This window comes from Lathyrus oleraceus, chromosome 7 (genome assembly GCF_024323335.1).
Source record: "Lathyrus oleraceus cultivar Zhongwan6 chromosome 7, CAAS_Psat_ZW6_1.0, whole genome shotgun sequence".
NCBI lineage: Eukaryota > Viridiplantae > Streptophyta > Magnoliopsida > Fabales > Fabaceae > Lathyrus > Lathyrus oleraceus.
The window spans coordinates 258,174,022-258,187,854 of NC_066585.1; the positions used below are offsets into that span (position 1 = coordinate 258,174,022).

The 13,833-nt window shown below is 31.6% G+C and overlaps 1 protein-coding gene and 1 long non-coding RNA gene across 2 annotated transcripts; one reads left to right on the forward strand and one right to left on the reverse strand.

The window, feature by feature from the left end:
- Window positions 1-806: 806 nt before the first annotated feature.
- LOC127107493 (uncharacterized) lies at window positions 807-2,228 on the reverse strand. Its single transcript, XR_007795741.1, has 2 exons — window positions 1,866-2,228; window positions 807-1,696 (listed from the first exon to the last, which is right to left on the reverse strand). It is a non-coding gene; the product is annotated as an uncharacterized LOC127107493 (long non-coding RNA).
- Window positions 2,229-10,280: 8,052 nt separating this feature from the next.
- Window positions 10,281-13,592, forward strand: LOC127104410 (mannan endo-1,4-beta-mannosidase 2). Its single transcript, XM_051041592.1, has 5 exons — window positions 10,281-10,972; window positions 11,381-11,578; window positions 11,772-11,894; window positions 12,231-12,445; window positions 12,856-13,592. The coding sequence occupies exons 1-5, from the start codon at window positions 10,619-10,621 to the stop codon at window positions 13,250-13,252; spliced, it is 1,287 nt and encodes a 428-aa protein (XP_050897549.1). The 5' UTR covers window positions 10,281-10,618; the 3' UTR covers window positions 13,253-13,592.
- Window positions 13,593-13,833: the final 241 nt, after the last annotated feature.

The window sequence follows — 13,833 nt, forward strand, 5'->3', positions numbered from 1 at the left end:
ACACAAAATTAAACTGAATAACGGTACTCAATAAATCAAAGATGCAAATAGTATAAAGACCCAAACATATGTCCCAACAATTTCATACAGGTTCATCTAACAAGATCTAACTAATAAAACTTAGTTATTCATACTCATAGAAATCATAATTGAAGTAAGAAAGAAAAAAGTGCATGAATTTTTGGTATGAATTTGGCTTCCAGTGATCAAAAGCTTCACTTTAGAGCTTCAGAAATTACTTCACCATCAAACTTGAGTCCTAAGAATGTCCAAAACTTTTTCCTATGCGTTTTCCCCTTTTTATAGAAGCAATAATGTATCAGCAAAGCAGTTCATCACGACCATGATGTTTTTTAACTTAGCAACACCATGATCATAATGCTTTTTGTCGCGACCGTGATGGTTATACTGTGACCACGGTAATTCTAGTATCTAGATTTTTTAGCTTTCTTTTGCAAAATATCTCATCTCAATTTGAGTTACGAAACTCTAGATATGATCAAATTACTAGACAAACATTGTAACACCCTAAACTCTAAAACTTATGTTGACAATTTAAGGTGTCACCAACGACAATCCTTCAACGACACGTAGACATTTGAAAACAAGCAGCGAAAAAAATATACAACACCTGTCATCGCATGCTCACCTTCACTTAGGGTATCATCGTAGCATAATCATGTTCAATTCGATAATAAAAAAATATCAACTTCAAATTGGGTTTTATAAAGACTTAACTTTCACAAAAACAATTCAAAAGGGATTTTAATATCCAGCTTTCAACAACTTCAAAACAACTCAACATAGTAGTTTTTAAACTTCAACGAAATAAGTAAGTCAACAACAAACACAATAAAAGAAAACATCGTTCAACCCAGTTTTACAGAATTAGAGCATAGTGACTAATATAAATGTGATAACTAATGAAAATAACTCCAATAGCTATTTCCCACTCACAGCAGTAACTCTACTTCCCTTTCTTTTCACTAATATTCTTGTAGAGAGCAAATCGGGCTCTGCTGTCATCATCGTGGATTCTACACTTATTCATAAGTACAAAAAAGCAATGAATCTCCTAGTAACCAACAACTTATTTGATCTCGGGATGCAAATCACTCTCAAACTAGATGCACTTCAAACCCTCAGCAGCAACATTATTATAATGCAGACAAAATTTCACTAGCTCCTTAAAATTTGCGACATGCTCTGCAACCTTCGAATTTCCTTGATTTAACTCAAGGAATTCAATCTCCTTCTTGCTATGCACATCCTCAGGAAAGTGTTTCTTCAAAAACTGCACTATAAACATCCCTTTTATAATTCATTTTTCCCCAGCTGAGGTGTTCATATTTTTCACTCCCTAGTTTATGACTTGATGAATGAACTCTGGATATCTCGGAACCTTTATTTGGTTTCCAGATCCCCAATGCATCTTGGTGTGTTGCTTAGCCGCGACAGTTTTTCCCCTGCATAAGTTGACAAATTCGGTCACGATATCTCTAGCAATCTGCCATGGGCCCAAACCAGGTTTGTGCTTGACAATGCATTTGAACGTGCAACCAAGTCCAGTCTGTCTTTGTGTTCTTCGCGCAAGCTGAAGCGGAAACGGAAAAGTGATTATTCAATAGAGCTTCTGCGATGCGTGATCCTTTCTTCGCGTCGACGTCTATTCACCATCAACCTCGAATCCATGGTGCTTCAGTCCAAACAATAAGAAGAGATTGAATCCAATAGAAATTCGTTCGTCCCGACCTCGCTTTCATCAATCGTCATAATTTGAAGATTCGGAAATTCACGAATTTGATTTACCCTGCTACGTGCGCAAACAGAAGGAAAAAACGAAAAGCTTTGAATCTAAGACTCACCTGGTATTGAACTTTTTCGTTTAGTTTCCGCTTGATTCTCCTTCTTCTCCCTTTGTGTTAGTTTTGATTTCAATTCTTGAGTGTGAGATTCGTGAGAAGTTATTGCGAATTTGAGTGAATTCTTGATGCTAAGAGTGAGGAAAGATTTGAAGAAAATTTGCTATTACGTGATTGATATGCGCGTGTGTGAATTTCTGTTGTGAATATAAATTTTTGTTATGAAAAATATCGACCCTGAACTGTGATATGAATGGAAATAAACTATTTCTGAAAAATGTGAATTGAACCCCCTGATTTGTGAAGCGTGAATGTAAAGTTATAGGAATCTATTTTCTGTTAGAAACTCCAAATGAAATTCAATTAAAATGTTATTGCAATTCATAATTAGATAAAAATGAAAATGTTAGTTGGATTTGTTATTCAAATTTAAATGAAATGAAAATTGAACCCCAACTTTGAAATGAAACTAAATAAACTCATATTTGAAATGAAATTTTACGAACTGTAACTAAAATTTATTGTGAAATGTAATTTGTTTTCCTTCCTTTGAAATGCATTTTGTTGATGTTTATAGTTATTGAAAAAAATGTTATGTGATAGTTAGTTATTAGGGAGAAATTGGTTTTTTTAGTGAAAATTAGCTTGAAATGTGTTAGATGAAATTCAAATTTACATGAAATGTTAAAATGAAATTGTTAGTGAAAATGGAAAACTCTGCATTGAATGTTGTTAGACTTTGTTGGTTTAATGCTGATGAAAATGTTGTTATTAGTCGAATGAGATGCAATGTTAATGAAACTCACTTGGAATTTAGATGAAATGCAAAATGAAATTGCTAATGAAACGTGCATGTGGATGTTAACTGGTTTGGATTGAATGTTGGTTTGCAGGTTATTTAGAGCGCTTGCATAATGCATTGGATTAAATTGCTTTGCCTGGATTGATCATGGCCATGAGATTTTTCATGGAGTTTGGATTGGAATTTATTAAATGTAATGGTTATGTTTGTAATTGATATCTGTTAAAAATGTAAAATGTGTATGTAGTTTGTGATGAGAATTTGGAATTGGAATTGGAATTATAATGTTGAAAATTGGTGAATGCAATGTGATTGTTAAGTTTGAATTGAAATTTGGGATTTAGGATGAACGTGTGGTTTATGTAAAAATGTAATGTTGTACAATGAACCTATGGAATGCATGGCTTTTAGATATTGAAATGAAAAAAGAATTTTGGAAGTGTTTTGAATGATATGTCAAGTATGTATGAATGTTGAATTTGGAAATTGGATGTATGGTAATGAAGAATGTTCATGCATAATAAAAATGCTTATGGAAAAATCCTAGTTATGAGTTCAATTCAAAGTGATTCAACCTTCCAAAATTTGTGATTCAAATTCAATACAATTTCACTTGTTTTATATGAAATGCATGAAATGTTTATATGGAATGTTATATAAATGGTTACCATGTATGGAAATGACTTACAAAATGTTTTACATGGCTAATGGTTGATCGAAAAATGAAAAGAAGCAAAAAAAGGAAAAAGTGAAGTAGGTCCAAATGTCGGTCCGTTTGGTGGTCTGACCAGGTTTTGGACCTGGTCACGGACCTAGTTCTTTGGTCCAAAAGAAGTTCCAACTTGAAAATGGACCAAGAAATGGACCAAGCCTCAATGTTATGCAAAAACCAAAAGGAACCATGATTTTGATGATGAACATGACAAAATACATAAAAACAAATCCCGGATGGTCAAGGATGATGAATAGACTTTTGTTAACTGGTTGACCAAAAGTCAACAGTTGACCAAAAATTAACTTATGCAAAAATGATGAAGTTTGCAACTTTTTTCAATGCCACATGGATAATTAATCAAATTAATAGTCTATGAATGAGAATCATGAATGCAAGCACACCTAACAAACCAAATAACACCATGAACTAGGGTTTAGGCCCAATCAAACCTTAGATCAAATAATAATCAAACCCCAAACCAAGTGAACAACAAATGCACAAAGCCAATAGACAAGCTAGGGTTTATAATCCTTCAAAACCAACCAGAAGATTCACCCCTCTTCAAGATCAAGAATTAGGGTTTGGGCAATGATTGAACACCATGACGCAATCTTCTAGGTCTCAAACACCAACTGTCTCTGATTAGGGTTTTCTACCTTTGATTACCATGATAAGCTATCCATAATGAATGTACCACCACAACTCCTATGGCTTGATTCTCAATCAAACCATAGGTCCTTGTTAAGTAAAATCAGCCTAAGACCTTTGAATTTATGATGATGTTATAATACTAGATGATATGGATGTTCATGAATGCAGGTGAACCTTAAACCCAAAAGGTTGTATGAAAATGTAAAGGGGGGGGGGGGGGGAATTTTGGGGTGTAATAAACCTAAGTAATAAAAAGTGTCATCCTCATATATCAATTTGATTACCAATTTTCACTACTCTTGCATTTATCCAAAACGGCCGATAATTGTGATTTGTGAACTTTGTTAAATAAAAATTGATAAATTAAAGAACTAAGCCTAGGGTAATGCATCCCATCATACATACTAAGTAAAATTGAAGCCTTTAGTTTCCTTTATTTTAACGTGTTTGATTTTTCAAAGAAATGATAGAAAGATTTAGACTGTATCTTCTTTCAAAGCATACAGTCATATCCTAAGTCTCTGAAGCTTCCTTTTTTCATGGCTTGATTTAGTGACAACATCCTTTAAGTTTGTCTATTTACAATTAGATTGCACCTTCTTGAATAGGCCTAAGCTACTTTCATGTGTTGGCTTATTCGTCTGAATTTTTAGCTCCGGACATCAACTTTCACCTTTCAGTCCGTCAGTTGATGTCTGAAGTTGTTTATACTTTACCGAAGGTATTCATTTTGCATATAAAAATATATTGAATAAGAATTATGATTGTTAAAACATAAACTTTTTCAAAGCTTTCATTCTACATAAGGTTCGTCTTTTTTATGGTCCTCATGACCTTATGCCTAAGTGTGGTTACTCACTCATGGCAATGGTGAAAACATACATGATTTTAAACAAAAACAAAAACATGATAAAAAATATATATTAAAGCAAATAAATAACATGTATTGTAGTGAAATAATCATTACAAATTGCTCCATATAGAGTTTCAACAACAAGATTAACGAAAGTTGTGTAGAAAAAAATGCAAAAAATTCTAAAACAAGAAAAATGTAAATTGTTTAAAGATTTGTACATTTGTTTTGAGTTTACATCCATATATATAGGCCTAGGGAAATAAAATCACACTGAAGAGCCTTGATCAGGAAGAAAAACTAGTGGATAGCTCAGAGGTTTCCAAAAGAAAACAACAGAAAATTAAAAGCCATCCTTCTACTAGGATCATTACGACCATAATGGGAATTATAGGTTGACCATAATAATCCCATTTGACCGTAATTTTCATTACGCTTAGGGCATAACATATTTTGATGCTCAAAATCTTAACCTTATATTATAGAGGAAATTACGGTCGTAATGAGTATTAGGGGCTGACCATAATTTCCTCTAGTGCTTGCTTTTTTTTCTTTGATTTGAAATCCTGATCATTGGCCATAGGCTTTGTTCTTTGAAAATTCATGAAACACATACAATATGGAGACATGGGATTAAAAGAGAACAAAATGGACTAAAAACGTAAGAAAAATAATAGAAACACATTGCTAAAAATATTTTTAAAAAAACTCCAATGATCGCATAAGAAGGTGTTGATTTAAAATCAAAATCATTTACCTCATGATGTTTATGCTTATTACGTGTCATGAGACAAAGTTGAAATATCTCTTCATTTAATTCACTTGTCGAAGAAGATGACCCATATTCCACATTCCAAGTGATGCAATCCCTTTTACATTTGACAATTCCTTGGGCTTGTAGTGTCTTTTGATCTTACATTGGCCAAGTTTTGACATTCATTCTTCATGTGACATTATTTTCCACACTTATAGCAAGTGATACATTTTTTATGATTTTCTTTTAGTTGAACTTTTAAATTGCACCATGTTTTTTCCATTGTACTTTAATTTGTTATTCTCGATATAGTTGTTATATCTCTTAAAAAATATCTTCATTTCTTAGCCATCATCTGAAGAATCATTATTTGTATTATAAATATTGATCCTTTTTCTAGCCATAGAAGTATAGACCTTGAGAGCAATATATTTAATGTATTTCTTCTTATTCTCTTTATTTTTAGAGATGCTTTCATGCGAGTTGTGCCTTGTCAACTTTTTTGCATGATCCTTGAGCTTACCAAACAATATGGTGATATTTAATGTTTTAAGGTCTTGTGATTATCTTATAATTGTAGCTTTAGGCTCCCAAAGTCCTTGCATATTTACCTTAATACTTTGTTAACATAATCTAAGTTACTAATTATTTTCCCAAGATTTTCATATTGATTAACAATGTGAGTAGTTCTCATTTGCATCAAATTAGTGGTTTCCCCTTGCTCCATGTGTAATAGTTCATAATGTTGTTTTAATGTGTTTATCTTAAATTGTTTAAAGTCTTTGGTTTCCTAGTGGAGAACCTTTAATGCATTCCACATAACCTTGCAAGGATTACAAAGAAAAAAATACTTATCAAGGCTTAGAGTGGATAGTAAAATATTGGATGCTTTCAAATCGTATTGGACTTTCTTGGTTTCAACATTCGCCCATTGTTTCTCAGACTTATCTAGCTCGATGCCATCAATAATCATGATGGGAATATGTTTATTGGTTTTACTACATTTCAAATTTTTGTATCAATAGACATGATATGAACGCTTATATTATATGCTCCCCCATGATCCTTACTAGTCATACTAGATTTTGGATGGTTAGATCTTGATTAAAATATCAATATTGTTTGTCGTATATGACCGAGGAATCTAAAAGGGGTTGAATGGACTTCTAACACGATGCTCAAAGTGGAAGTAGGGTTTCAAAATTGTTTAACTACTATGCATATTGAAAATCATAGCAAGCAACAACAAGTTAAACAATTTCAAAACAGGAATTAAGATACAAATAAAACAACCTACTGATTAACACATTTTTAAACTTGGGTTAGTAAATCCAATTTGAACTAGAGTTTAATCTCAATTAATAAAATTAGACAAATAAGCTAACAAATTGGATAGTCAATAATCCTATAACCAAGTCTAAGATTTTAACATTAAATCATTATAACAAAGAAATTTAACAAACCTAAAATTAAACTTAAAGTAAATTGAGAGACATAGAGAGATAGCACCTAAATTCATACTAGTTTAGCCTCTTCCCCCTCAAATGGAAAATAGTTCACTTTTAATGGTGAAGCCATCTAAAACTGTATTCTACTATTTTTTTATCAGATTGTACAAGAATTTTAATTACAAAAATAAAACCATTGTCAATCTACTACCAAATAACTACCAATTCCTCTAAGATCACACCTTCAACCAATCTTGAACTTGAAGGCTCTAGACCGCAAAGATCTCTCATATCTTGAAACTTTCCTTATTTTGTCTAACTTTTGATCATCCATCTAATATTTTATTTGTGTATTTGTTCTTGATTTAGCTCATTTGAAATCCTACAAAAATATCTTTAAAGGAATTCCCCACGCTTAAGAAGAGAAGAACTTTTTCTTCTTTTCAGAGTCACTCAAGTTTTTAGTATCCGCAGTTTAACCACAACAAAATAAATAAAGGGCCTATGTAAGTGTAATTTAATCAGAACAATATTTTATAAGACCTTATTTAACCACAATTTAACCGTGAAAATTTTTAATCTATGTGAGGTAGTTCGTCTTGCACGCCCTCAAAGATGACCATGCTTCTTTTACTTTGAAAATTCAAATCCTCTTAAACTCATTCACATTTAAACAATTAAATTGTTACATAATCCTAGTAAATCATTCAAGCCATGGAATACTCTTACATGAGATGAGAAAATAAGAAAGTGCTTAGAGATTTTTCAAATAACAGAAATTAAGTCTTTACAAAGAGTGCAATGACTCATGCATAGCAATGTTGTGTCACCTAGGATAATGAGTGTATTTTTCAAAAGGATTGATTTTGCCATCCAAAAAGGGGTAGTGGCGCAAGTTATTGCTCGTTTGCCCATTATTTCTGTATAATTTTGGTTATATTAATAAAAAAACTAAAGTTTACTCTTTAAATAATAATCAGCCTTAAAGACTTATATATTTGTCCCAAGAGGGACACAAAAAATATGTTGAAACCGGTGTAAAATGACTAATTGTGTTAATTCACATAAGTGAATGACTCGAATCAATTGATCAAACCAAATATAAATTTTAACAAACTTAATTCGATTCAAATGAATAATGAATCGATTCTTGTGAAGATTGAACTGATTCGCATTCGCATGCAGTTTTTTATTCTATTCAAATGACCTTGTTATAAGAAAACGTGAATTCGATGCAAATTGAATCGATTCAGACTAATTTGATTCACTTGAATCAACTAATACTAAACTCGATTTACAAAGTGAGTGAGAATTCAAAAACATCTTGAATTGAATCGCATCAATATGTAGATGTGTTAGGGAGTTCGGGGAGTGTCGAAAGTGTCAATGAGCTAAACTTTCAGGATTCAAGAGACCTTGACACTACATATCAACTTAAAACCTTAAGGTCATTGGGGTATGAGTCACCTCTCATATATACTCAACATTTCCTCCTTTCTAACTGATGTTAGACTTAACCAATCACGCTTAAATTTTAACAATTTCGTCCATAAGTGTAAGTCATCCACATTATTAGCCTTGATCCATATTAGAATTTCACATCCGCTCCTTCGAGTCTAACCATGACTCTAATACCAATTGTTGGGGAATTCGAGGAACATGAAAGTATCAATGAGCTAAACATTTAAGTTTCAAAAAACATTAACACCACATATCCATTCAAAAGCATATCCTAAACATTTAAAATTTAAGAGACATTGACATCAAATATTCGCCTAAAACTTTAAAACTCTAAACAATTTAATAATACCAATATTTTTCAGCTGAACTTAATATTATAGTTTTTTATTTATTATTCAAATATAAAAGTTTTTATTTAAAATAGTCTATAGTTATTTTAATTCATACAAATTTTTACCTCATTAATTGTCATTTTTTAAATTAGTACCTTTCTTATTTGTTTTAGATTATTTTAATGGTCTATTTTGTTAAGAAAAAAAATGTAAGTCTTATGGAGATTAAACATTTTACTTATAAAATAACTATAATTCACATGCCTGTAATTTTGAATGAATATAGATAAAGACACCACATATATATATATATATATATATATATATATATATATATATATATATATATATATATATATATATATATATATATATATATATATATATATATATATATATATATATATATATATATATATATTCAGTTAAGTAAATTGTAATACTTATTTCAATAAATTTTCTATTACATTGGAAAATAGTCTTACCATTTCATTGAAATGATTTATTTTTTCAACAATAAAAGTTTAGAAAAATCTTTAAAAAAATGAGAGAAAAAAATATATATTTACAGTAAAATATTTTTATACTATCAATCAATAAAATTCAATATTTTTTAATATCACACTTTTATTTTTATAAAATATTTTTTACACTGATCCTTAATCTCATTAAAGAATATATTAGAAAATATATGTATGGTGAACTCAATTTCTATATATAATGTTTATACAACGATTTATGTAATAGAAAAAGAAAAAGAAAAAGAAATTATTATAAAATGACAAACAAATCCTCTGAATCATGCATCAATTATCCTCTCGTTGAAACGTCTATATTATATTAATTAAAATCATAATCAAATTGCATCCCTACTAATTATGGTATTACTATCAGTAGGCAAATAAAATAATAATAATAATAATATACAAAAAGCTAAGTGGTTGTTGTACATTTTTGTCTAGCATGAATACTTTCCATGTGAAAGATGCTAATATATGCAAATAAACAATGTCGGTCTAAATAACATAATATATTTTTTATATAATAAATACTACTAACATATTATACTATTTTTTTAATTTTTTATATAATAAATACTACCATATTATACTATTTTTAAAAAATAATTTATTAATTGAAAACGATAAAAAAAATATTGTGTGTTACAACACACACTTTATTTATAATTTTGCAGAACATGGTAAACACTGATACTATACAGCAACATGGCCCACGCTTCTTGAAATTGTCTTTCAAATTTCCTTAAATAATTACAACTCTAAAAGTTTTCCACTTCTCACCCAGATCTAAATCCGAGTAACATAATAATAATAATAATAATAATTAATTATTAATAATTATTATTAGTTATTAATTATTATTAATAATCTGATACAAACATTTCACCAACACTCGTCATTTTCCTCTTCAACCTAATAATAATTTCCCGGTATCATAGTTTTCATTTTTTTTGTATAAACTCATTCAAATTTGCACTCTTTAATCACTTCTCAGAGTTAATCTCATTAAGAATCTTCTTAAATATAGGGATCTATACATTTTGATCATTTCACATTCACATCACTACTGAAAATAGTGGATTCAGAAATCTTCATCTGGAGCTAAAATCACAGTAAGCCCTTTAATGAAGAGCCAAAAGGGTATCTGAGAATCTCTTAAATCTGTTAAGTTTCTGTGGTTTTTGTTGTGAAGTGTGTGATTAGGGTTTTCAGTAACGTGATGGCTGGAAATGGTTTATTTTATCCGTTATTTGGTTTTGCATCGGTTGTGCTTTTGATTTACATGTCATTTGGGGATGTAAAGATGGGTTTTGAGGAAGATGTTGAATTGAGTTTTGTGGAGAGGAAGGGTTCTCAGTTTGTGTTGGATGGGAAAGCTTTTTACATTAATGGGTGGAACTCTTATTGGTTTATGGTTCAATCGGTGGATCATTATACAAGACCTAGGGTGCGTGAAATGCTCAAAGCTGGGGCTAAAATGGGTTTAACTGTTTGTAGAACTTGGGCTTTTAATGATGGTGACTATAATGCCCTTCAGACTTCACCTGGTGTTTTTAGTGAAGAAGCTTTCAGGGTATTTTTTAACTTATGCTTTTTTAGTTTTCATGTTGAATTTCATCTTTTGTTTTTGTTTTGGTTCTGTTATTGTTTTTCTATATTTCAATAGGGGCATAGTTTAGAGTTTGATATCTGTCTATGATGTTTGCTAGTTTGATTTTGCCTGAAATTGTGCTCTTAACTTTCTATGATATGATTGAATGCTTCCAAAAATACGACAATGTAGAGCTGAATTTTGGGGCCTTTGCACTTCTTATTGAAGTAGGTTTGTTATTGACATGCTTTAGAAGTTTATGATTATTTCTGTTCTTTCTCATGCCGGATAGAAATGGAGGGAAAAAACGGCGCATATTGGCTTTTGGGTCCATGGAGTAAGTTAGTTCTGTTTGGAGTTATTGTTTGATGAATGAAAACCTTTTGACAGGCCTTGGACTATGTCATAGCGGAAGCAAGGAGACATCGAATTAGGCTGCTTCTCAGCTTAGTAAATAACTTGCAAGCATATGGTGGAAAGGATCAATATGTGAAGTGGGCGTGGCAAGAAGGAGTAGGGTTAAGTTCATCTAATGATTCGTTCTTCTATGATCCATCAATAAAAAGTTATTTCAAAACTTATGTCAAGGTATGTTATGTCCGTCCTTTTATAGCTTTCCCTTGAATTTTGGCAATGCATTGACATTGATCCTTTCTACACTCTTGTCGATTCTGTGTTTTTGGTTTTGCCGGGCATTTTAATTTTAGCTGCATGTTTGCAGCTTTCGAGTATGGTCGTGATATAAATTAATTGTTTCTTTTTCTTCTCAACTTGTCTACAGGCTATTCTTACAAGAAAGAATACTATTACTGGAATTGAATATAGACATGATCCTATCATTTTTGGTTGGGAATTGATTAATGAACCGCGGTGTTTAACTGATCCTTCTGGCGATACTCTCCAAGTAAGTCCTGTGCCTATGCTTTCATCCCTTCAAATGTTTATTTACAAATAGAAAAAAGTACACTAGCTAGATGACTAATTGAAAGTTGAAATGAATACTTGACCTATGAAGCACGGACACAGACACAACATTGACACTGGCACGTCGACACCGGTAATAATTTTGAAAAAAGAGAATAAATTGAACGTAATCACAAGAGTCAGTGTCGTGTCGGTGTTGGTGTCCGATACTGACACGGACGTGCCTTTTTTCAAAGGTGTCGGTGCTACAGAGCTTGACCATTCTTTCCTTGATTTCTTTGAGTATACAATTTACTTAATTGCCATAGAACTGCAGGAGTGGATAGAGGAGATGTCAACTTTTGTCAAATTGATCGACAAGAAACATCTGGTTACTATCGGGCTTGAAGGTTTTTATGGTCCTAATGACCCGAAAAGATTGACTGTTAATCCACCGGAGGGATGGGCGTCCAGACTTGGATCTGATTTTATTAGGAACTCCCAAACCTCAAATATTGACTTCACCTCTGTCCATATCTATCCTGACCATTGGTAAGCAAGCGTTGTTTGAATTCTTTATGCATTTTTATCAAAGTCGTAATAAAGGGTACGAAGCACTGACATGGGAACTAACATGTCGACACGAGTAATAATTTTGAGAAAATGGAATTTTTAAATATAATCACTTGTGTGATCATCGTGTCCTTGTCGGACACCATACACGTCTTTAATCTTAAGTGTCGGTTGTTTCTACGTACTTCAGAAGTTCTAGATGACTCCACTTGCAAAATAAAAGGTTTTCTGCTTTTAGCATCTCATGATTTTATCTCAAATTAATAAACCATCTCAGATGAAAGGTTTTCTGCTTCTTGTTTCTCATGCTTCTCACTTTCTTATGATGATTTAAGATAGGTGTTTATTTTGTAATTTGACCTTTTTGTTTATCAAAAACTTTTGTGTAGGTTTCATAAGCAAAATTTTGAAGTCTATATGAAATTTCTCACCAAGTGGATGCTTTCTCACATTGAAGATGGTGATAATGTATTGAAGAAACCTGTTTTGTTTTCTGAATATGGATTATCAGACACAATCAAGAACTTTTCACTGTCTGACCGCGAAAGGATGTACAAAACAATATTAGACATATCCCACAAATCTGCTAGGAAAAACCAGTCCGGTGCAGGTGCATTGGTTTGGCAGTTCTTAGTCGGCGGAATGTCAGATTTAATCGATGATTTCGGAATGGTACCGTGGGAAAGGCCATCAACCTATTCACTATTTATTCAACATTCATGCAGATTAGCTCATGTGAACAAGGGATTGACTCATCGGAACCCGAGTTTCAAACAAGTGTGTTAGTGAAATTATGGAAATCACAAATCTAAAGGAAATGAATTCTTTTATAGTTGGTTTTGTGCAATATATGTCTTATTTTCATAATCAAATGCTGGATTTGGGTGCATAGTGGGGTATATAGTGTTTTGGCATAGATTAGATAATCTATTTTAAAGTTTGTAATCCAGATATACAAAATCTATAACAAGTCTTTTGAGATGAGAAGAAAAAGGTTTTGAAAGTTATACAAGTGACATTCTTAAATTCAATTTGTATCCACTGGCTGTACATTGAGAATTATCAAAATCATTCATTGATTTATGTTATAGTTGAGATAGTGATTATATGTGGTGGATAACCCTCACTCCATGAGCTTGCTTTTGAGTTTAATTCAAATATTAATATGATCTCTCTTCAAAGTCTCGTATATCGGGTAATATATGATTTGTACATGTGTTTATAAGTATTATAAAAGACCATCTATTATTAGGTTTATGCCATCGAGTCACATGTCTTCAAGTTTCTACCATCGGGTCATACACTATTTATTTTCACGATTCGGATGTCCAATTTTGATGTAGAGTTGTGTTCGCCCTATATCATTG

Coding starts and splice junctions, on each gene's coding strand:
- LOC127104410 (XM_051041592.1), top strand. CDS start 10,619: ATGGCTGGAAATGGTTTATTTTATCCGTTATTTGGTTTTGCATCGGTT. Junction 10,973..11,380: donor TTAGTGAAGAAGCTTTCAGG/GTATTTTTTAAC, acceptor ACCTTTTGACAG/GCCTTGGACTATGTCATAGC. Junction 12,446..12,855: donor CATATCTATCCTGACCATTG/GTAAGCAAGCGT, acceptor ACTTTTGTGTAG/GTTTCATAAGCAAAATTTTG.